Raw genomic sequence first — 24581 nt, forward strand, 5'->3', positions numbered from 1 at the left:
CCCAAATAAATAAATAAATAAAAAGGCACAAGGTTAAGTGCTTTATGAAAAATCCAAAACATAGTGATCTCAGTACTGGAGTCTTTAATCTTTCAGAATTAACACTAATGTCAAGAGCAAATGAAAACAACTAATTGAAATAATTGGCACATGTACCCTTATAACAGAGCATATTGTTGGCAATAAGATACAATTCTTATTCAACATGTTAAATACAAAATGAGCTCTTCACAACTAAGGTCAGTTTTGTCATACTAGAGTTGTTTAATAGAGGCAGCAAAGGATGAAACAGGAAGTCAAACCGTTAACATTTTCAAAATATAAATTTTACACTTTGGTTGAATATTTGCTCAAACATATTTTGATCCAGGTCAAAGAATGAACTCCATACATTCTTCGTTTAGTGTGACAGAATGCGAGAGCTGAACAATAATAGTCTTTCAAAAATTTTAAATCAAGAGAAAAAGAACGATACAGCGGGTTTGGCTTCCAGGGTGTTACTAACGGAGAATTCGAAACACCGATCAATTGGGATTCAAATGTCAGCTATTTTTTTCTACAATTTCTAAGACACATATGTTACAGTCAGCATATACACAGACAAGGTAATGTACATGACTGGTTGGTGCAATTAACTGGGAACTTGTAGATTGGAAATATTGACAGATTAGCAAAAATGTGAACGTTGAGATTAAAAACATTTAGAACTTGCGTCAGTAACAATCCCGGATCTATTTTCTGTCACTGATGACTAAAACTCTATGGACTCATTAACCCCTTTCTTTAATGATTTCAGGTGAAGGTGATCAAACTGAGAGGCAGGAGGATGTCCATAAAGCTGTTCACACCACCTCAGTCAGACTGCAGGGCCGTGAGGACGGACTGTGGAACTCTGCTGGCGTAAAACTGATGATTCTTAAGTGTGGCTAACACACCCGCAGAGTTCATGTGCTTCACGTTGGCATCGTACCGGTAAGCATTCCCATGCATGTCAGTCAGCTTTCCTTTGGGGTTGCAACAAGTGAGCTTTATTTCACACCACTGTTTCATATATTGCTTAGGTTTGAGGTAATAAAAATAAAACTTGGAAATAATGCAACAAGAGACATGATGCGTTACCTCCGACTGCATGCAGAATGGCTTCAGTTGCGCAGGTGTCCCACTTCTTACAGCCCGGACTGGCAAACACATACGCAGATGCTGTTCCCTCCACCAGCTGAATAATCTGTGAAGTAAAGAAACACTCCTCTTATTAATATAAGGAGGAAGTCTGTTTAAAAAAAAAGTTTTTGAGGCATGAATTATGATTTGGGTTCCACAAGAGAGCTTTTTTTTTTTCTTTTCTCTTAACTCTTAGAAGTAAAGCTGCAATCATGTTTACAACTTGCTTTCTGAAAGTCTGAAATAACTGCCTCTGGAAGTATCGTGTAACGTGTTCATGCAGTTAAAAGCATCACAAATGTTAGAGAACTTTTTTTCTGAAATAAACCAACCATTTCATTTTGGACTGTTTATAAGAATTAGAAAAAAAAAGAAAAAAAGAATTCATCCATTATAAGATGCCTTTTCTCCAGGAAAAAAAATAAACCTTGATCAATTATAAACCAATTCAGTTCTCATTGTAAGCATTTCTGAAGCGTTTTCTTTTTCACTCACAAACTGTATGCAGTTTAGTATGAAGCAGCTCTCGTATCTCAGCACTTCAAGTTAATGTTTAAATACACTGTTCTGTCACTCATTGAATGATCTACTTAAGATTTTTTTGTTACTATGGTTATCACCTATTGTATGCTGTATTTATATTGAGATGATGAATGATAAAAGGTGAACCTCTTGTATTGGTAAAATACAGATATATTGTATACAGAGTGTATGATATGCCATAAAAAATATAATGTTTTAATACCAACTTTTAATACCATCTTTATGATTGGTTTGGCACAGATAATATTCGACTGAGGTCCAAGCCAATACCATTTAGTTCAGTTTACACAGACAAATGAATGTAAAGCAGTTGCTGTGTGCACTGGTTTTCAGTGGTCCCCCCTCCAGATCATAAATGCCATTAATTTTATAGTCTATTGGGAATTTTAATAGTATGTTTATTAATATGATACAGAACAATACTATAAATTAGGCCGGAGAAGAACAAAGGTCACGTGACCATCTCCTAAATAAAAATCCCTAGATGACAGCTGACCTCATGTAGACATACTAAAAATAAAAACATTTTCACAATTATAATAATGTACAGTCTATTGAATAGCTAGCTCTACCACCTCAGTAATACTTAAAAAAAATACTTATTTCATTTAAAAAAAAAAAAACGTTCTACTACTTAAACTTTACCTATGAGCAATAGCGAGGTTTTCTATTGGCCTTCCATACTAAATTCAGAAGGGGGATTAGAAAGAATGTTAACATCACCTATGATCACAGTTATAATGTAGATGATAATGCAGCCAATACTACTACTAGTGTAAATACTAATAATAATACGGTTCGTCACACACCTTATTTCCAGCTCCTCCCACTCTGATGACTTCATGAGGCTCCATGGCCTGCACAGTGTCCGTAACGAGTTTATTGCTATGAGAGCGAGTGGTGGTAATGATGCGTTTGCCTTCTGGGACTTCCTGCAGCTGGAAACCAAAGGCCCCCAAACCCAACATTCCCCAGAGAGTTCGGCCCAAAGTGGCACCTGCACCTGCCTGAAATTTCACATTATGTTTACACGAAGCAGCATTACACACATATCAACAAATAAGACAACTATAGAGACAGCTACAACGAGGTTTTTGTATTTTGTATCTATTTGCGAATTCTTTGGCCGATATTGACCATTTGTATTGCAGTCTGTGGAACAGCCTGACCTGGTAGTTGTAGAAGGGCTGATTAATCACTCCAGCGATTGCTTTTCCTTTATGAGCGATGCCTATCAGCACGGTCACATGATCCAGGAGCCCTGAAAACACACAGAAAATACATTCCACATTGGTAAATTTAGTTTTAAAATCATTTTTTTCCTTTTGACTAAAAATCTCACTTTTAAAATATATAAAGTATCTTAATATTAAGAGTCAGAAGTGGCAGTTGTTGATTATTGTAGAAATCAAATTTTAGGTGAAAAGCACAATTTTGTTTTTTTTTATTTCCATTTGATTTTTCATTCTGTACAATTCAATTAAAGGATAATGCGCTCCTTGAAAAGGTTTGGTTTATTACAGCATTGTCACAGGTCACTTTCAAGCTTGAAGTCAACTGTGACATTGTAAAGCTCTGAAAATGTTTCTATTCAGCCAAACACGCAATTCCTAGAAAAAAAAGTACAAGCAAGATAAATTAATGATGGAAATGACTTGAAATAAATATTTCAGGTCTGTTTGATATAACTGATGATGCTGCTTTTTGTCATTATTTTTGCTTACGAAAGAGAAACAATTTAAATGTTATTTATGTGGGAGAAATGCATAGTGTAGCACTACTGCTAAACCTGATTCTGTCTGTTCGTATTGGAGCTACAGACCCAGAATATAATATTATCATCCCTATACTATAGAGTCTAATACGGTTTAGGAGTAAAGGGCAAACAAATACGTACATGAAATGTGAACTTCCTGGCCTTACAATACAATGAAAATGTTATATATAGAAGAAAAGACATTCAGCATAGAATAGCTCACCTAATAATAATAATAATAATAATAATAATACAAATAAAATCCTTAAAAAAAAAAAAATTTACAAGTCTACAGAATGTAAAGAAATCAAACTGCGAATTGTTCGAAGATTTACACACCAGTTCAAGTGCGCGCCTGCTGAACAATACACTCGTGTGACATAGGTGGAGAAGTTGACAAGGGCGTGGTAAAGTCAGGATTGGAAAGTAGAACAGATTAAGGATTAGCATACTTGTTGGAGATCTGTGGGCCTCGAGCCAAATTCACAGAGACAACAGGGCTGTTCAATATGTATGCAGCTGAAGCACAGATACAGACAGAAGGGGAGAGGAGAGAGAGAGAGAGAGAGAGAGAGAGAGAGAGAGAGAGAGAGAGAGAGAGAGAGAGAGAGAGAAGATTGATTAAAGAGTGGTAGTGAATCTGTGTAAGACAATGTGACTATATGAAATGGAAGTCAAGGCCCCAGGGAATGGAGAAATGAACAGAAAGAAAAGTGCAAGTGAAAGCAGGTGAATTAACATTTCTGTCTATAATATAATGCACCGTTTTTAACCTTTACTAAAAAGTATAAATGAATATAAGTGAAAATAATCAATTATACAATTTACTGACCTATACCAGGGTGCTGCTGAATTCTACAGTCTGTACTACAGCAGCAGCTCTGACAGCGGTGCCGACTGCAAGCTAAATCCCACGTTTATTTTCATGCGTGGTTTGTTACTGCTGTTGTGAAAGCTCGTTCGCAGAAACTTTTATGGTGAACATTTCACATAATCTACAATTTACAATAAACAGATTGAAGCATGTGCTGCTATTTAACAGACAACATACAAAATCTCCTATCATTTTCTGTAAAAGGATATTCATAACATTTAGCAAATCTTGAGTGCTGGTGCTTAATACTAACAAAATGACAGGTTTTCCATCATGGGAAATTTAAGGTCACAGAACTTTACAGTTTCTTGTTTGTTAGTGACATGTCAAGCGTATTTTTGTCTTCTTAACCTGGAAAAAGAGGCAGGAAGCTATTGAGGGATTGACTGTTTATAGCTGCTACAAGGTACATAATAAGAGGAAGCTGTCTTCTGATTATTAAATGGGCTTGTAAATGTAGGAATGGGTATAAAACGCTTGCGGTGTTCCACCTTGTTAAATATTTTACTATGGTAACACTCCTCACTGTTTCATTCCTTAGATATTCAGTATGCACTATATTGTTACTGCACACAATTAAATACACCAACACTCCCTACTCACATGATTTAACAGCATAGAACTGTTTTACCCCCAACTCACTCAGTTTTATTCTTCTCAGGTTTCCTGTTAATCTGAAGCCACTCCTGGAATCACTCGGTGCAAAGCGGAAACATATGCATCACAGTGCACCAAATACACACATTTACAGACAATTTGATCTTAGCCATTTCATCTGCTGTTTTTTTCAGGAAGGGCGAAAGTGGACAACCCATAGGAAACCCACCAAGTAGACCAGGCCCCCAACACACAGTATATAGGCTGCACAGTGTGTGTGTGTGTGTGTGTGTGTGTGTGTGTGCGTGCGTGCAAGGTGTATAGGAGAGCCAGAAGTTAGATTTTCATTGGAGATGTTCTTACCTTCCGTGTATTCTTTGGTGCCATCTAGAGGATCAACCCACACAACCAGCTGAGAGACAAAAACAAAGAATTGTAAGGTCACAAAAACAGTTCACAGTTAACCGCCAGCACTTTAAAGCATCTTCTTATTTTTCGGCTGCTCTTATTAGCGGTCGCTACAGCGGATCATCTGTCTCGTACTACTCTGTCCTCTACATCCGTCACCTCACCACATCCATAAACCTCCTCCTTGGTCTTCCTCTTTTCCTCCTTCCTGGTGGCTCCATCCTCAGCATTCTCCTACTGATATACCCTATGTTCCTCCTCTGCACATGTCCAAACCATCTCAAGCTCACCTCCCTCACCTTGTCTCCAAAACGTCCTACATGTGCTGTCCCTCTCAAACTAATTTCTAATCCTGTCCATCCTCATCACTACCAACGAAAACCTCAACATCTTTAGCTCTGCTACCTCCAGCTCCACCTCCTGTCTTTAACTCAATGCCACCGTCTCTAATCCATACAACATCGCAGGTCTCACCACAGTCCTATAAACTTTCCCTTTCACTCTCACAGATACTCTTCTATCACAACCTTCTAGGCCTTCAAGGTACATAAAATAACATACTGAAAGAGAAGAATTTTTTAAATCAAACTATTATAAGTTTAATACATTTATATTCATTTTCTCCCGCTTATCCGTAATGCGGGTCACGGGGGCAGCAGTCTAAGCAGGCCCCAGGTGGTGAGCCCACGGGAAGATACATTTATATTGTCTCACTTTATTTTTAAATGACTTTTCGCAGGATTGTGCAGTGTGCAGTATAAATAAAACTTTAATATGACCAAGTATACTTCATTACAGTTTTCTCAGATAACAGAAACAAAACAAAAAAACAAGACTGACATCATTCCACCAAGATTTAATCAAACATTCACATCAAGTGTGCGCAAGTAAAACCTAGTGACCAGAAGGACTAAGAGTTTTCATACTGATGAGTGAGTCAATTAGCTAGTGTTTAAGCAATGCTCAAATTTCCCACATACCCATGACATGTTTTATTTATTTTGCTGTGCATTTCTCACGTCTTGGACATTTTAATGCCTAGAGATTCACATAACTTCTTTTCAGGTGTTTACCTCCTCCTCCTTTAACTTGCTGTACTCATCAGGACATTGCTTTTGCAATATTCCATCAAACAGGCTGGTCTCAATCAGGTCCTCTTCCGCTGACTCAGCTGGCAGATCCTAAAGAAAATGTAGGAGAGGAGAAGAATTATAAACTGTTATACTTTCCTAAAATATTGCACGTATCTTTAAAATGTTGTAGCAATTACAAGCTCTAAATGGAGGCTGCAAAATGCTACCTAATCCATCTGTAGCAATTTAAACCTGCTTCAGAATTATGAGTTTCACCACTCATCAAGAACACACATACCTCCTCACCAATGATGGTGATTTTTGGGAAGCTCCTCAAAAGAGAGGCACATATACTTTTCTGAGCGAGTCGATCAGCTAGTGTCTGCAGGTCATTAACCCCCGTCTGATGCAGGAATACACAACGTCCAAAATTAGGATTCGGTCAGAAATATACAGTGTGAATGCAAACACTTTAACATCCTAGCAGCTACACAGCCACGAATTCACAAATCGACACACGAAATCCAAAAATCTTACTTGATGTCCAGCCAAACATACATTACCTAATAACTCGGTCTGGTGGCTAACAGAGACTACATATTAAACCATTAAACAATATGAAATGGCAAAAGCAACAAACACACAAGTAGGACAAAGCGAATGGAAATTGTCTGTTTTGCAGCTAAAGCCTATCATTTTTTTTTATGGAATTTATGAATTTTCACATATGTTTTACTTCTGTTTTTTTTTTTTTTTTTTTGGGGGGGTTTGGAAAGATAAAATAGAAGAAAAAAGGAGATACATTAAATATATATATATATAAAAAAAAAAAAACAATATGTAAAAAAACAGCCAGTTTAGTGCATAGAAACAAGTCTGGGAGTCTGCAGAAAAGATAGTGTGACTATTCATCACATAGTGGTGAATGTAGTTTACACAACATTTTGCTATAAAAAAAACCTTATTGTACAAAAGGCCTTTATGTACTGTGTATTATGTGTAGCTGAAGCTAAATGTAAGATAGTTCTGTCCTACTCTCTAATTTCTTCCTTCAGGCAGTGCCGAGCTGCTTCTACAACTGCACCTATTAAATCTGTATATTCTACTCACCTTACTTGTAGTTAGTGTTGGAGAAGAGTACAAATAAAATGAATAACAGACCCACTGACACCAGCGAGAGATGAAAACTTACCTTCTCTACGATTCCCAATTCTCCACTGTGCAGCACTTTCCTTACAATGGCTCCAGCTTTTTCAGCCACTGAGTAAGCTGAAGCCAGCAGCCGCATTACCACAACTGCATTGCCTGCCATCCCTGCCTTAAAACACAGATATCAACAGATTTTAGTGCTTCAAAAATGATTATTACTTAGTATTTATGACTGAGAGCTCATTGTGAGCTGTTCAGCCAATAAGCAGTATTGGAGCGACTTTACTCTGGCCACTCATTTGCATTTGCAACATTAATGTCATCACACTCATACACACCATCTCACTCTCTCACACACTCCCACACACACACAGTACTGTGCATAACTTACACAAGTGTGTGGGGGGGGGGGGGTGCTGTAAGGCGATAATAGTTTTTAAAGTGTTAATATTTATTTTTTATAAAATTAGAATGTGTGACACTCTTTCCCTGCAAAACAGCATAAATGTTTTTTGCATTAACTTGGCAGTTAGACTGTTCCAATCATCTTGGAGAACCACAGATCTTCTGTAGATATAAGCTGCCTCAGATACTCGTCTCATCACTAAAGACATTTCTTAGTGACATTGGCTGTATTTTTGGGGTCACTGCCCTGCTGCAAAATCAATTTGTGTCCAATCAGACGTCTCCCCTGATGGTATGACATGATGGATAAGTATCTGCCTATAGGACACAATTAATCCTGACCAAATCTCCAACTCCATTTGCAAAAATGCAAACCTCCACCATGCTTCACTGTTGAATGCAGACACTGATTTTTGTGCTGCTCTCCAGTCCCTTGGATGAACAACTTGCCTCCTGATACAGCCTTATTTTTTTTACATTTCGACTCATCAGTCCAGAGGACCGGCTGCCATTTTTCTGCAATGCTGAGATGCTCAGCCTTGCTTTCATGTTGAAAGTATGGCTTTGTCGCTGCAATTCTTCCATGAAGACTACTTATGGGCAGATTCTTACGACAGTAAATGGATGTACCTGGGTCCCACTGGTCTCTTCTGATAGCACTGCTGGAAATATCCCCACACGAAAGGTAAGTAAGCATGATTGGTCTTTCATCTGCTGTCTTAGGATTCCTTGGCCAAACACTGTGTATACGCTCCTCAATATTGCCCGATTCTTTGTGCTTCTTCAAAATAGCTTGAACAGTACATCCGGAAACCATGGTCTGCTTTGAAACCTTGGTCTGGGAGATACTTTGCTGATGCAGTATAAATGCCTTGTGTCCTGTTGCTGTGCTCATTTACAGTGACATGAAACTTCCACAGGTTCTTCCACACCCTCACCTTAGTAGTAGAGTTTGGCTGTTCCTTACTCAGTTTTAAGCCTCGAACAAAGCGGTATATTATATATATATATATATAAATAATAATACACAACATAACAGTGTGTGTGTGTGTTTATATAAACATATATAAATGAATGCTTAGATGCCAGATATACATTTATTCAATTTAACATGGGCCATTTAAAACCATCGTAACACATTACACGCAGCGACTTACATATTTTTTAGTTATTGCATAAAAATATCGACTCACAAACTCCGTGCTGAAGCTCTTCTCGTAGAACAATGATTCCAAAGTCCAAGTTTATGGAAAACGGCAGACACTGACCAATATAGTCGGAGTTATCTGAAAAGCGGCGCTCCCGCATATGTTATCTACCTGTATTCGTACTACTTCCGCATTCTTAAGGCGGGATTTTATAATACCCACCCAATAGAAGTGCTTCTGTAAGATAACGAGTCTGTAAGATAGCCAATCAAAACGGAATACAGTTCCTGATATTAACCAATCTGAAAAATCAGTCATCCCCAAAAAAAACGCATGGTCATAGTGCCTGTTGAGTTAATGCGGAATTTTCTTCTTATATATTTTTTACAACAATCCTTTACTTATGTTTTTTTATTTCAGGTTTGTCTATTCTACTATGAACAGGTCCAGGAGTCTGTGCCCTTAACCATACTAATAAACAAAAAAAAATATTTTCTAAGTGTCTGGATGCTTGACGCTGTGTGGATTGTACTTTTTTTTTTTTAAGAAATCTGTTTTGTAGTTCATCTCTTTTAACATGTTCTTTATCTTATATATATATATATATATATATATATATATATATATATATATATATATATATATATATATATATACACACACATATACACATCAGCACAATCTATAATTTGGAAAGAGTATTGTCATTAATTTTAGCGTAATTACTTGCTTGCGACATTATTGTATGTTACAGTTAATTTAACATTTCAAACTTTACAGTAAAATTCTGTGTTTTCTACATATTAAGATGGTAAAAAATTTAGGCTACGTACTGTTTAAGAGAGTGGTAGCTCAGTAGTTAAGGTGCTGGGTTACTGATCGGAAGGTTTGGGGATCAAGTCGTGGTATCACCAAGCTGCCACTCTTAAGCCCTTGAGCAAGCCTCTGTGCTCCAGGAGCGCTGTATCATGGCTGACCTTGCGCTCTGACCACAGCTTCCTAACAAGTTGGGATATGTGAAGAAAATAATTTCACTGTGCTGTAATGTATATGTGGCAGATGAGAGCTATTCAATTTTTTATTCGTTTAATACATTGTCTAGTATGGCAATATGCTTTTTTGGACTTTTGAGGTTTTTTTATCGGTGCTATTTGACAGCTTTTTACCCTAATCTTTGGTGCGAACAAACATCATGATAATAGAAGACACTTAAATAACATACAATATCGTATGATACGTAGGTTTGCTAATAAACGAGAAGTGAATTAGTAATGTTTTCTTATTATTTAATGATTGATTTCAGTTAATTAGAAGTATGACAGTAGTAAATGAGACATATAGAAAACCACACAGCTTTCAAGTTCAATTTTAAGTTTATTTCTATAGCGCTTTTCACAATGGACATTGTCTTTGCAGAACTTAAAGAATTTAAGTAAATATTGTGTATTTGCCCCTGATGAGCAAGCCTGTGGTGACTGTGGCAAGTAAAAACTCCCTAGATGTTATGAGAAAGAAATCTTGAGAGGAACCAGACTCAAAAGAGAAAACACATCCCCATTTGGGTGATATAAACGGTGTGATTTCTGTTCCACATTGTTTTCTTTTTTAGTTCTTACCTTCTTTCTCCTTTACGTCCTGGCTTTGTTGTCTAAACTACTTTTTTTTGGTGACTCACAACTGCCTTTATTTCAAAACGATTGCTGTTTTTTTTTTTATCAACATTAAACATGAGGATGGGTTCCCCTATTTAGTCTGGTTCCTCTCAAGGTTTCTTCCTCATAACATCTAATGAAGTTTTTCCCTGCCACAGTCACCATGGCTGCTTATCAAAGATAAATACACCATTCACCTTAACTAATAAATTCTGTAAAGCTGCTTTGAGACAATGTCTGTTGTGAAAAGCGCTATAGAAATAACCTTCACTTGACTTGACTTGACTTAAACACAAGTGTGACAATTCTGCCAAAGGATCATAGTTGCTCTGGCCTGCTGGTTTTTTATTTATTTATTAATTTTTTTAGAAATGAGTTTATTAGAGGGACAGCGCATGTAGGACGTTTTGGGGACAAGAGAGGGAGGCGTTGATTGAGATGGTTTGGACATGTTCAGAGGAGGGACATGGGGTGTATCGGTATGAGAATGCTGAGGATAAAGCAACCAGGAAGGAGGGAAAAGAGGAAGGCGAAGGAGGAGGTTTATGAATGTGGTGAGGGAAGACATGCAGGTGGTTGGGTTAAAAGAGGCATATAAAGGACAGGGGGGGTGTGGAGACGGATGATCCGCTTTGGCGACCCCTAATGGGAGCATCCCGAATTACAGGTGCCGCTTCCATTCATATGGTGAATTGAATGCGCTAATTAGGGTTGTCGCTGACGTCACAGAAAAAGGCCTGAGCCTCTCGGATAAAAACGGTGTCGCAGCCGCCGAAAAGCAGTAGGCGTCAAGTGACGCGAGGTGGTATTTGGTGAGTGTTTCTGTTAGTACGAGAGTTTTGTTAGTTAAAACACTCTCTCTTGTATATTCTCCTCCACACTGTACACCGTTACCGCTATCCCGCTCCCATACTATTCTGCAGTATAGCGCTAGAGACGAGCGCCACCTACTGTTATTTCTGATCGGTTAGCTTGCATGTAGGTGGAGAAGTCGTTTTTCGGATATATTATGGATTTTATTATCCATTTATCTGCATATTTAATGAAAATAACTTACTTAAGTGGGACACGGGAGTGTGTTTGTTTGTTTGTTTGTTTGTTTACTAAGACCGCGAAAGTCAATAAAATGGCAATAAAAATCTTTATTACAAAATATTCAGTTTTTTCTGTGCTGCCCAGTGCACATAGTCCTGTTTAGGATTCGTGTCATTAGTATTAAACTAATACTGGTGAGGCAAAGCTACTATTGGGTCTTGTTTACCAAATACCAAAATAATACACGAATAATATTTGTGTCTTCACATTGAGATCTCAGTTGTCAGTGATTTAAAAAAATATAAATATATGTATATTTTGCATTTTTGTTCCAGTGAGTACAGACAGGTGTAGCATCCCGGACAGAGAAAATGGTGCGATCAAACTTCATGACACAAGAAGACACCTGTGACACGTGACACACTAATTACATTATGATTACAGTTTTGCTAATAAACTTGCAGGTTGAAATAAAAAAAACAAATGTGTTCCTCTCTAGGAAAACTTTAAACAGGCAAGAGAGAACCGGCAGAGTCTTTTGACGGCTTCTCACCAGTATTTGATTAACGTTTTGGCTTCAGTCCTGAGTTTGGAGGAGTCTGTGGCTGAGGAGTTCATTCTTGATTCACCATCTGTAAGTAGCAGATTTACACTTTATATTTATGGCTTTCATTTTGTGATAGAAGAGTATCTGCAAGAGTGAAGGGGAAAGTTTATAGGACTGTGGTGAGACCTGCGATGTTGTATGGTTTAGAGCAGGGGTCACCAACGTGGTGGTCGCCCGCAAGGACCACATAAGTCGCCCGCGAGCCTTTTCTAAAAATAGCTGTTTGCTACCTTGTTAAATCATTGTTGATGATTATTGTGAGAAATCATTAACATGATCAGTGTCTTCAAATAGATCAGGGGTGTCAAACTCAGGGTAAAATCCGGCCCGACGTACAATTATATCCGGCCCGCGAGATAATTTTTTATAGATCTATTATTATTGTTATAATGAAGCGCTGATAACACAAACTACATATCCCATAATGCAGCGCTTTAGCTGCCTTACCGAACACTAGACTACCTGAGAACATTCCAGCGTCAATCAAGTCAAACTTCTGTTGATGTATTTAACCCTATTGTAAAGTTATTGTGAAACAGCGCCTCACAGTGGTGAAGAGAAAAGTGGATTCTGAAAACAGAGCCTTTCCAAACCGATGGGAGTTTATGTTTACTAACATTGCTGGTAAACACGTGTGTCTTATTAGTGTAGCGATTGTGGCTGTAATTAAGGAATTGAATCTAAGACGGAACTACGAGACAAAACTTCAGGATAATCTAAAAAACCTGAATGCAGAGCAGAAGATACAGAAAGTAGAAGAGTTAAAGAAGAATCTGACATTTCAGCAGATGTTTTTCACCAGAGCAAAATCACAAAGTGAAGCTGGTGTGAAAACAGAGGAGAAATCAGTCACATCAGCCGGTTATTTACTGAGAGAGAGTTTCTGAAGAGCTGCATGATGAAGCTGTGAGACGTCTGGTGTTTGACAGGAGATATTTTTATGGAGAGCAAAATATTTTAAGTTATTTAAAGTTTAAGATTATTTTTTTATGAAATGGCATAAGAGCAAAGAAATCTGATTGTTTTGATTTGTTGTTATTTTAACGTTTACTTAAAAGCACAATTTGTATTTATTTGTTCAGGGTTTTTCGCAGCATGTTTATATTTCTAACTTGTATAATTTGGACAGAAGATATTTTTATGGAGAGCTATTTATTTAAAATTTAAGTTGATTTATTTTGGAATAATATTCCTGTCTGTTCTTATTCATATTTATGTTCAAAAAACATTGTTTTAGTGTGTTCAATAAATGTTTATCCTGTTCGGCCTGCGACCTAAAGTTTGCAATTGAGTTTGACATAGATACATATCATTAATTATTAATAATAACATACAATTAAAGGTAAATTGAGCAAATTTTATATTTTAGAATTGTGTATCAAACTGGTAGCCCTTCACATTAGTCGGTACCCAAGAGGTAGCTCTCTGTGTCAAAAAGGTTGTTGACCCCTGGTTTAGAGACAGTGGCATTGAGTTAAAGGCAGGAGGCGGAGCTGGAGGTAGCAGAGCTGAAGATGTTGAGGTTTTCGTTGGGAGTGATGAGGATGGACAAGATTAGAAATGAGTTTATTAGAGGGACAGCGCATGTAGGACGTTTTGGAGACAAGGTGAGGGAGGCGAGATTGAGATGGTTTGGACATGTGTAGAGGAGGGACATGGGGTATATCAGTAGGAGAATGCTGAGGATGGAGCCACCAGGAAGGAGGAAAAGAGGAAGACCAAGGAGGAGGTTTATGGATGTGGTGAGGGAAGACATGCAGGGAGTTGGGTTGAAAGAGGCAGATGTAGAGGACAGTGGGTATATAGACTGATGATATAGATGATTTATGGCTTTCATTTCTAACAATAATCTGGTCAGTCACATCCGATGTTTACTACGTCTGTCTTGATTTCTATATACACTGACCAGGCATAGCATTGACAAACAAAACACTATGACTGGTAAGAAGCATGAACATTTTCAAGTGTAAGGATTTGAGTGAGTTTGACAAGGGCCAAATTGTGATGTCTAGAGGACTGGGTCAGAGCATCTCCAAAACTGCAGCTCTTGTGTGATTTTCCCAGTCTGCAGTGGTCAGTATCTATCAAAAGTGCTCCAAGGAAAGAACAGTGGTGAACCGGTGACAGGGTCATGAGGGGTGCAAGGTTCATTGATGCACGTGGGTAACAAAGGCTGGCCCTCGTGGTTCGATCCAACAGAGGAGCTCCTGTAGCTCAAATTGCTGAAGAAGTTAATGCTTGATGGGTCGGGACTGTTTTAGCAGCAAAAGGGGGACCAGTACAACATCAGACAGGTGGCCATTAAGTTGTGCCTAATCAGTGGATATACAGTATCACAAAAGTGAGTTCACCCCTCACATTTCAGCAAGCATTTTATATTATACAATATATAGTATTGAAAAGAGACAATGAAACGTGGATATATTTTAGAGTAGTCAATGTGCAGCTTGTATAGCAGTACAGATTTACTGTCCTCTGAAAATAACTCAATATATAACCATTATTGTCTAAATAATTGGCATCAGAAGTGAGCATGTCCAGTGTCTATATTGTGTGAGCACCATTGTTATCTAGCACTGTTTTAATCATCCTGGGCATAGATTTTGCCAGAGCTGCACAGGTTGTTGCTGGGATCCTCTTCCACTCCTATATAATGACATCACAGAGCTGATGGATGTTAGACACATGGCGCTTCTCTGCCTTCCGCTTGAGGATGCCCCACCGGTGCTCTATAGGGTTCTGGTCTGGAGACATACTTGGCCACTCAATCACCTTCAACCTCATCTTGGGGTCATCTTGGTGGTGTGTTTGGGGTCGTTATTATGTACAGGGTTATTCAAAAAGAATGAACAGATTTTATTATGCAATATTTTATCAAGGAAAAGTAATACAAAACTCCAGCCATGTCACAAGTATTATACTCACAATCAACTTTTATGTAAATGACTGATTTATAAATAAACTGACTCATTCTATGAAAATGCTTGAGGACTGAAGCAATGCGTCATGATATCGGTTCCTTCTTTTTGAAAACCCTGTATTTCTACTTCTTTGATCGACTCTCGTGAGATCTGTTCCGAGTGGAACCCGTCTTGGAAAACCTCGGCATCTTTGTGGAGAGCAACAATTCTAATTCTCAAACCCTCAGAGAGTTCTTTCCCATGAGGTGCCATGTTGAACATTCAGTGGTCAGTATGAGAGAATTGGACTCAAATAACCAGATTTGAACTGCTCTATTACTAGACAAATTTGTATAGTCCTGTTAAACTTTATTTCGGCTTCTCCCGTTAGGGGTCGCCACAGCGGACCATCTGCATGTTTGATTTGGCACGTTTTTACGCAGGATGCCCTTCCTAACGCAACCCGCCCAATTTATCCGGGCTTGGGACCTGTAAAGCAGACAAAAACATGAAGATGATAAATAGGACATGTGGCTTTGCATGGTTACACAACATACAGCTGTTATAACTTGGGGTGTACTCCTTTTTTTTTTTGCCAGCTCTTTAGACAATAATGTCTGTATGTTCAGTGAATCTATGCTGCTGTACAATCTGTACATTGACTACTCTAAAATATATCATTTTCGTTTCTATAGTATTGTTCCTTGAAAATATGTTATAAAAAAATATAGTTGTTAAAATGTGAGGGGGGTGTACTCACTTTTGTGAGATACTCTATGTATATAGGGGTTCCTAATATATATTGTGTGCAATAATCTCATTGTTGTTTTAATGATATGAAATCACATCAGACGTGTCACCCAGTTTCAGTAACCAATCAAAACGCTGCATGAAGGATTCATGAATTCACTGTGTTGTGATTTTTGTTGCTCTTACTTGAATGCTGCAGTTTTAAATAATAAATAGCCTGTTCTTCATCTATCTTTCTATTAATCAGTATTATATTGGCATTGTCAAGGGAGCTAGTACAAGAAAAAATTTACAAACACATTTTTTAATTGTTCAAAATACTCTTCTGATTGTAGTTAGCAAAATTTATATATATATATATATATATATATATATATATATATATATATATATATATATATATATATATATATATATATAAATTTTGCTAACTATATATATAATTAAAATTTTTTTTTTTTTGCAAAAATATTGCTAGACTAGCTTCTCGCACTAGATGTCTCCAGTGAGCTTTTATTTATATATATATATATATATATATATATATATATATATATATATATATATATATATATATATATAAGCTCACTGGCGACATCTAGTGCGAGAAGCTAGTCTAGCAATATTTTTGGTCACCCCTCACTGTTTGTATATTCCCAATGTACAAAAAGTTTAAATGTAGGCCTACAAACACCGATAAGTAGGCTAGCTCTAGCACTTTAAACGCATTACCTAACCAGGACAATATTTTCTTTCAATAGTTGGACCCATTTGATGATTTCTTTGCCAAAGGAGGAACAAAATCAATTATATTTGTGTATCAAGAATCAGAAGTACCAGGAATAGGTAAGATGTTTCTTTAAAAGGTTATTTAGGATAGTGAATATTGTGTGGTTCTGTTCAAACAGTATAGACGAGAATTTGATCTCGTACAAGAAACCACTATTTGAGTCTGTTCTATGCTGTTTACATGTGACCTTTTATTGAATTTAACAAAAAATATTTTATGTGGAATGATTCAGAATATAAAAGGATAATAAGAAATGTTGTATGGGTCTTTCCAAATGCATTTTAATTTTTTTTCATAATTCAGCTAGAAAATGAAAACAGATCATTAATATAAAGTAACAGTATTTCAGACCAAATAGTGTGACCAAATGATTATCAGTAACATTGGTAGTTTAAGCCTAAAATAGTATTTATATATATTTTAATGATCAATGAGGAGTTTAAAAAATTGATAAAAGCTAAGAATTATAAATCCTCATTCTCAAAAATCCTTTAATTTTTTAGAATGTGGTCGCACTTTTCCTGGTGTTGAAGAGGGAGCCAAAATAATGCGCCTGTTTCTGGCAACCCTACAAGAGACAGATCTTAAAGGGCTTTGTCTTTTTTTCATGAAGAACAATGTGAACGTTGCCATCAACCCAGATAATATCCATCAGGTGACATTGATATTTTGAACTTCATTCTTTTGTTCCCTTTTCTGTTGTATACTGATCATATTTCAAAGAAATCATGTACATTGCTCTTTTAGGAGATCAGCTTCTTCACACTCAATGCCTCAGAGGGTGTTCTAAAAGGACAACAAGATTTGTTATCAAAGGTGTATTTACCTGCAATAGGTGCAACGGAGGACTGGGGCATCCTGACCAACACTGAGGAGGAAGGAAAAATCAAGCAGGATTTTACAGACGTTGTCTCTAACTACATCAAATTCATAAATGGTATGAGATTCTCCTCAAGCATTTTGCATAACTGTATAAACAGCAAAGATAAAAAAAGTTCACAGAAGGAAATACCTTTTTGTAGACACACATAAAATCAGTGGTCCAGAATCAAGTGAATTAAGCACATTTAACACATCCATTCAAAACTCTTAAAGTTGGGGTGTTGGATTAGATTTTTTTTTAGTTAATATTTAAGACTTTGGGTCAATTTGTTGGGTTACATCTTAATCTAATTTTAACAGCTGCGTGTGCTAATTTATTCTGCAGAAACTCGGACAATGCTGGAATGTAGTCAGCTTTCAGAACCCTCCGATATTGACTTCTCCACGCTTGTAACTCTCGACGATATGAAAGCAGCAGGTGCAGATGCAGACATGGTGTGCAAATGTGAGGAGGTTCTGATGGTGTGGTGCAGCGAGATTGATGAGGTGCATACTTTCAAATGAAGACTAAACAATGTTATAACGTTAGCAGTTAGTATTTGGAATAGAATAGCTGTAGCATAGCATTAACACTAGCACTACATAAGCACATTGTAAATGTTACAGAATGTAAAAGTGGCTTATGTCTATACGCATACCTAACTATCTACAGGCAAAACAACTGATTGACCAATATATATATATATATATATATATATATATATATATATATATATATATATATATATATATATATATATATATATATATATATATATATATGGCATTTAGACAAGCTGAATGACTGCTAGATTTACAGGCATCTTCTAGCCATATTAAGGTCCCTGAATAGTCCATTTGAGATTACTGATGAAACTTGAAAGTCTGTCGTCGATTGTATTTCAGGTGCTCACAAAAAGTGAAATACAAAAAGAGGATGAAACAGCAGGAATTGTAACTGAAATTGAACAATGGAAGAACATGGCATCCAAGTTCAGTTCAATCAATGAACAAATGAAAGTGACTAAGATCCAAACTGTGTTGAACTTCCTCTTGGTAATCGAATCAAAGAAAATGAAGGTAAACAGCAGGTATTTTAATTATTATTGTTAAGGGTTTCTTATTGTTTATTAGATCATCAGTTTTCTTGTTGTCTAGATCTGGCAGTCTATGGAAACTAGATTAATGGAACACTTAAAGAATGCAAAGGACAATATAAAACTTCTGTCCGTGCTAGAGAAAAACTGTCAGCCTCTTTACAACTTTGATCCAGTAAGTGTTGATCCACTCCATTCTAATGTTTCCCATAATAAAATAACTCTGTTTTCTAATATTAATAATTATTATTTTTAATTTGTTTGTGCATATCTTTCTATGTAGGTCACAATGGCCAAAAGCATCCAGTTAATCACGAAGTCCATCTTCATGATACAGTATGTCTCAAGATATTACAGCAGCTCTCAACATAGCACTTTACTCTTCATCAAGGTTGGTTTTTACGCTCCATAGAAAGGTTTTTTTTTTTTTTTTTTTTTGTAGGTTACAAGTTACATTTTTTTTGTTTTGTTTTGGATAGGTTACCAATTTGTTGATAACAGGCTGTAAAGCATACATCACTAATAATGGTAGTGCTCAAATTTGGGATCAAGACCCAGAAATCATCATAAAAAAGATAGAGGTAAGACTGAACAGTGGTGTAAGATGTGAAAGTACCGGTAAATTCACTAACGAGTGATCAATTTTAACTTGATCCTAAAGTATTTTTTATTGTAGACACTGTGTTTATGGTATTCTGCCTGTATTGTAAAATCTTGGGCCATAATTTTATTCGAATATCAACTGTGATTTTACTTAATTTGTGAAAGGATGAAATCGGATAGTTAGAGGTTACAACCCCAATTCCAACAAAGTTAATACACTGCGTAAAATGTAAAATTAAAAACAGAATGCAGTGATTTGCAAATCTCAAACATAGAGTTTTATTCACAATAGAACATAGAAAACATATGTAATGTTTAAACTGAGGAAATTCACCATTTTAAGAAAACAATAAGGTCAATTTCAGTTTGATGGCTGCATAATGTCTCAAAAATTAAAGATTTTGTAAATAAAATATTTATTGTCCCAACTTTTTTTTGGAATTGACTTTGTAAAATGGCTTCAAATTTATAAAATGGAAGTTGTATGTGTGCTTTTGTTAAAAGGATTGTGTGGGCCTGTTTCGGGAGTACCAGTCCTGCTTTCACAAGATAAAGGAACAAATTCTTGAACAGATGCCAGAAGGAAAAATTGAAGTGTTTGAGAAACCCATATTTGGCAAATTTGAGAGATTCTGCAAAAGGCTACAACAGGTACATTATTCATATCAAGTAATGTGATCTAAATATACTTTGGTCATGGACTATAATGACACATTTGTTTTCCAGATATCTGAGATGTTTACAGTCGTGAAAACGTTCTCCTCTCTCAACCAATCGAAAATAGAGAGAATCGACATTCTAGCTCAAAAGTTTCAGGATATTTGCACCAACATGAAGAAAAACCAAGACAATGCCCTGGACCATGGGAAAAAAGAGTTTGAAGTTGAATTTGCAGAATTTATGTTGCAGATTAATAACTTGACGGTAATGTGTTCTTTAAGCACCATTGAGTCAGATTGAATTAATCACTAAAAGGGAACATTTCGAAATACTGTGGTATTTTAGAACTTTGTATTAATCTGTCATTTTTTTCAGGTTGAACTGGAGGATTTTATAAGAAAACGTATTTCCGAATCAGGTCCAAATGCAGTGAACCTTCTGCAAAGGTAATTTGTAAATTACAAGAATGATGCTAAACACGTTAAACATACTCCACACAGCTGCTCACCTAGGTCATGATATCCATTATTTGTGTCTTAACTTTTTTACTCATATAGAATGTGTCAAAGAAGTTTCAGTTAATTTACAATTTAATGACTGGTGCTTATGTTCACAGGTTTCAAAATCTTAACATGCCCTGCCTGGAAGCAGAAATCTCCAAGAACTATAACCTCATTCTAAAGCGTCAAGCTTCAGAGCTTGAACATGTAAAAGAGGTATCTAATCTATTTTTCCCCTTTTTTCGGAATGTATGCTGCTTAAACTCCCAGTTTTGAAGAAAAAGAGTGGCTTAAATAATGCTTTTGTTCTTAATGTCTTTAGCACTTCCACGCCAACAAAGACGACCCTCCCCTAGTCCGAAACATGCCTCCAGTGGCTGGCAGGATTCTCTGGATCAGAAATCTGTTAAGCAAAATTGAGGAGCCCATCAGGAACATTCAGGTGAACATTCAGACCAAGTTTACAAACCAAATGACTTTGACATGACCAACAGACACAATTTAAATTACAAACAGAAATTTACCAACAGACACGATTTATTTTTAGTTAACACACCTTTAATTTTGTCACAAGAAAGTCGCTAGTGATCAAGACAGCTTACTTTCAGTTACTTTATCATGACTAGCTTAAATCATTATACTTATATAATGTAAATTACATTTTTGTAGTAATAGAATTAATGTATTAACATAAATGTCTTTTACTGTTAACATTTTTAAAGCCAAGTTATAATGCAAAAAATAATACATTTCTAATTTGAGAATGTATTTTCCAATTCCGAAAATGTTGGGATGCTATGTAAATAAAAACAAAGCAATGATTTGCAAATCTATAATATATTCACAGTAAAATATAGAAAAACATTTTCTCAGTTAAAATCATCTTTGGCAAAAAAAAAAAAAAAGTACTTTCAAATTTTATGGCTAAAACACGTCTTTCTACATTTGTAATGGGGCAACAAAATGCATTACTAAGAATAAACAGCTGGAGGGTCATGCAACTAAGGTTAATTAGCAACAGATCGGTAGCATGATTGGGTCTAAAAATACAATCAGAGAGGCAAAGTCTCTCAGAAGTTAAGATGGGCACAAATAAAGAAAATAAATTACTCACAAATAAATATTATGCAAAGAACCTGCCATATGTGAACATGAACCAGAACCAACGCCACCTTCTCTGCCATCAACAATCATTTAAAACGGACTGAGACAACGTAGATAAATATTCAGTCGTCAGATTAATTAAAATTTCAAATTATTTTTGGAATCTGTGGATCCTCTGTAATAAAGAGGAGAGGGACCATCCTTTATTAGAGATTGGTTAAAAAGCCAGCACCTCTGGCTCCGTTGACCTCCAGCATATGAGAAACCTTTGGCACATAAAGAAACAAAAAATATGACTAGAAAGGCCCAGGGTATTCTGCACAATGGTGAACATGGCTCTCTCCCAACTTTTGAGAGTCATGTTAAAGCCATTAAATACATTTTGTGTATTTACAATTTACAGAGCGTCGCAACTTTTTTTTTAAAATCGGGGTTGTATAAATCACCAGTCAACACATTTCCTCTTAATTATTTATTTAACTACCATTCACGTCATAGGATGTAAAAATCACATGTAGTATGCTGCTTTAAATTCCTGCACCAATGTAAAACACTTTCCTTGCTGGGTCTAAATGTTGTTTCCAATTAACTGTCAAATTGCCCCCCTCACATGTGATGAATCAATGCGTTGAACAGGAAAACACTGACATGTTGTCCACCCCTGAAGAAAAGCCACTTGTGCAGATGTACAACAGAACTGCTGCTGCGTTTCTCTCATTTGAAATTCTGAAGCACAGGGTTTGGATAAAGGAGGTCTCAGAACTGTTGAATTGTAAGTGTATTTGCTAAGCATACGTCTCTCAAGTATACATTTTTAAGTATTAAGGATATAAAGTACATTAATGTTTATAACTATACCTCTTTGTAAAGACCTGCAGGTGGACCATCCTAGATTTCACATGATCATCAGAGAAGCTAGACTAATACAGAAAATGGGACTGGAGGTTCCTGAGAAGACTCTGATCTATTTATAGACATTTACCCAGTATGACATGGTGATAAATACAAAAAATGTAAATATATTTATATTTAAATTAAATGGTAGTTTTAATTGAATTCAATTATATTAGAAAAATGTTGACTTCTCAAATCTGATTCTTAGGTGTTCTGTTTGTTTATTAGGTTTCCAGAGCAGCATGGCTCTCATTCAGATGGACTTGGATGTCAGATGTTTTACAGCACAATGTTTATGGTTAATCAAACAGTTGTCCATATTGATGCATAAACGTTTTGTAAACTTACTTACGATTAATCTTTATCATTTTTATTTTTTTTTTCTTCACAAGCCTTCATCATTTGAAAGGTAGATTATGAATCGCTCAAAATTTCCAGGCCTTAAGTATTTGTGAGTTGAAAACCAACAATATTTCCCCTTAGCTCTATTTCATCTCTTAGACTTTGGCTTATAGTTTCAAAAATGCAATGGGAAAAATTGCATACATATTACCAAAAATATGTGGATACCTGACCACAAATATATGAACATGGACTTTTTTTATGCCGTAATGAATTTTTAAGGAATCACTTTTAAGAAGTATGGTAGGAATCAGTTGCCATATTGATATTTAATCAGGCAGGAAATATAAACCAATAACTGAATCATAAACAAAATGAACTGCATAGAAATCTGTACCTTGTTTGCATGTATGATTTGAAAACAGGCTTCTCTTGTTCACTGTTCAGATGAATTAAAAATTAATGATTAAAAACAAAAATCATTCAGAGTAAATTTCCCCCCCAAAAAAATAAGAATCAGGTATTTTGATATAAACGATGCAAGCCCCTAAATGAGCAGACCCTAAGGTATGCATGCCTTGGGTACAGGTAACTATCATGATGACCAGAAGGAAGTCGTCCAAAAGCATTTACCGTATTTTCCGGACTATAAGCTGCAACTTTTTTCCCACGCTTTAAACCCCGCGGCTTAAACAATGAAGCGGCTTATTGATGGATTTTTCCCGGTTTCACAAACTTCAACCCCCAAAAAACTGAGCCCCATAACATTAGACTAATGAAATTACCGAACGCGTTAAGGTTAACCATTGAAACTCTTTATATTAAATCAGATGCGCTCCCACTGAATCGGGCTGCACCACATCATAAAAATGGATGATGTTCCTCTGACGTTTGACCTGCCGTTTACTCGCACTGTCTACAGGAAATGCGAATTATTCGTCACGCTGAAAACAACCGGGCATGAAAAAACGCACTTCACCTGTGTTCTGAGCTGCACGGCATCGGGAGAAAAGATTCACAGATGGTGATTTTTAAACGCACAGCGATGCCAAAGAAAAACTTCCGAGAGAAATTGTTGTGAAAGGAAGGAGGAAGACTTTCTTGGTAGGCTACTGTTTAGATACAAGCCGTGTAACAGACACTGTCTTTTGTTAAAGCCTGTGTAAAGTTCATTAGTTTCAGGCTTATAGACAGGTGCGGCTTATTTATGTTCAAAATAAAAATCTTTGTCAAATTCAGTGGGTGCGCTTATATTTGGGTGCGCTTAATAGTCCAGAAATTATGCTATGTATTTTTTTTTTTTTGCACTATGACACTTTAACTCTGGACATGCAGAGCACAGTGCCACTTCATACCACACCAAACTGCACATGCACATTTTAAGGACAATCACTTTAATTTGTACTGTCAATATCTGCCATACACATCCATGTATATACATATATTTCATATTTTATACATTTTATTTATCTACCTTTTTTTTTTTTTTATCCTTGATTTGATTAATTTTTATGCTTAAATCCTGGACAGTCCTAAAAAGCATTTCACTGCATGTCGTACTCTGTATATTACAAAATAAAATTTTATTAGATTTTTGATCATTTATTTTGAAAAAGATAAAAGAAAAACAAGCAAAAGAGAAGAAAAAACAGTAAGAGACTTACAGTACACT

General features: G+C 36.2%; 2 protein-coding genes across 12 annotated transcripts; one reads left to right on the forward strand and one right to left on the reverse strand.

Moving 5' to 3' along the window:
* Nucleotides 1-67: 67 nt before the first annotated feature.
* bpnt1 (bisphosphate nucleotidase 1) lies at nucleotides 68-9317 on the reverse strand. 4 transcript variants are annotated; one of them, XR_014536886.1, is made up of 10 exons: nucleotides 9160-9317; nucleotides 7605-7730; nucleotides 6711-6815; nucleotides 6413-6520; nucleotides 5295-5343; nucleotides 2874-2965; nucleotides 2514-2711; nucleotides 1120-1225; nucleotides 520-1004; nucleotides 68-254 (listed from the first exon to the last, which is right to left on the reverse strand). XR_014536886.1 is itself a non-coding variant. In XM_083562345.1 (9 exons), the coding sequence occupies exons 1-9, from the start codon at nucleotides 9272-9274 to the stop codon at nucleotides 853-855; spliced, it is 1047 nt and encodes a 348-aa protein (XP_083418471.1). In that variant the 5' UTR covers nucleotides 9275-9304; the 3' UTR covers nucleotides 241-852. The 4 variants fall into 4 exon arrangements, 2 of the variants coding, with proteins under 2 accessions (XP_083418471.1, XP_083418472.1); XR_014536887.1 differs by having other exon boundaries at nucleotides 7605-7726; nucleotides 9160-9304; XM_083562345.1 differs by having other exon boundaries at nucleotides 241-1004; nucleotides 7605-7726; nucleotides 9160-9304.
* LOC310737724 (dynein axonemal heavy chain 8-like) lies at nucleotides 8457-23368 on the forward strand. 8 transcript variants are annotated; one of them, XM_083562276.1, is made up of 19 exons: nucleotides 8457-8651; nucleotides 12137-12175; nucleotides 12301-12435; nucleotides 16820-16904; nucleotides 17352-17503; nucleotides 17596-17785; nucleotides 18056-18216; nucleotides 18616-18789; nucleotides 18868-18981; nucleotides 19090-19197; nucleotides 19286-19387; nucleotides 19914-20060; nucleotides 20136-20333; nucleotides 20445-20515; nucleotides 20686-20785; nucleotides 20892-21011; nucleotides 22310-22445; nucleotides 22544-22686; nucleotides 22796-23368. In XM_083562276.1, the coding sequence occupies exons 2-18, from the start codon at nucleotides 12173-12175 to the stop codon at nucleotides 22645-22647; spliced, it is 2100 nt and encodes a 699-aa protein (XP_083418402.1). In that variant the 5' UTR covers nucleotides 8457-8651; nucleotides 12137-12172; the 3' UTR covers nucleotides 22648-22686; nucleotides 22796-23368. The 8 variants fall into 8 exon arrangements, with proteins under 8 accessions (XP_083418402.1, XP_083418398.1, XP_083418397.1 ...); XM_083562272.1 differs by having other exon boundaries at nucleotides 22544-23368; XM_083562271.1 differs by lacking the exon at nucleotides 12137-12175.
* Nucleotides 23369-24581: the final 1213 nt, after the last annotated feature.

Source organism: Silurus aristotelis (genome assembly GCF_946808225.1).
Source record: "Silurus aristotelis genome assembly, chromosome: 15".
Classification (NCBI taxonomy): Eukaryota; Metazoa; Chordata; class Actinopteri; order Siluriformes; family Siluridae; genus Silurus; species Silurus aristotelis.

What these genes read in the sequence shown, in the direction of transcription:
- LOC310737724 (XM_083562270.1), top strand. Translation starts at nt 8,496, where the DNA reads ATGCTCAGCCTTGCTTTCATGTTGAAAGTATGGCTTTGTCGCTGCAAT. An exon ending in ACCCAGATAATATCCATCAG is followed by an intron (nt 17,504 to 17,595) that starts GTGACATTGATA and finishes TTGCTCTTTTAG; the next exon opens with GAGATCAGCTTCTTCACACT. An exon ending in TGCAGATTAATAACTTGACG is followed by an intron (nt 20,334 to 20,444) that starts GTAATGTGTTCT and finishes CATTTTTTTCAG; the next exon opens with GTTGAACTGGAGGATTTTAT.
- bpnt1 (XM_083562345.1), bottom strand. Translation starts at nt 9,274, where the DNA reads ATGCGGGAGCGCCGCTTTTCAGATAACTCCGACTATATTGGTCAGTGT. An exon ending in AGCCCTTCTACAACTACCAG is followed by an intron (nt 2,712 to 2,873) that starts GTCAGGCTGTTC and finishes GTGAAATTTCAG; the next exon opens with GCAGGTGCAGGTGCCACTTT. An exon ending in TGGGAGGAGCTGGAAATAAG is followed by an intron (nt 1,226 to 2,513) that starts GTGTGTGACGAA and finishes TTTACTTCACAG; the next exon opens with ATTATTCAGCTGGTGGAGGG.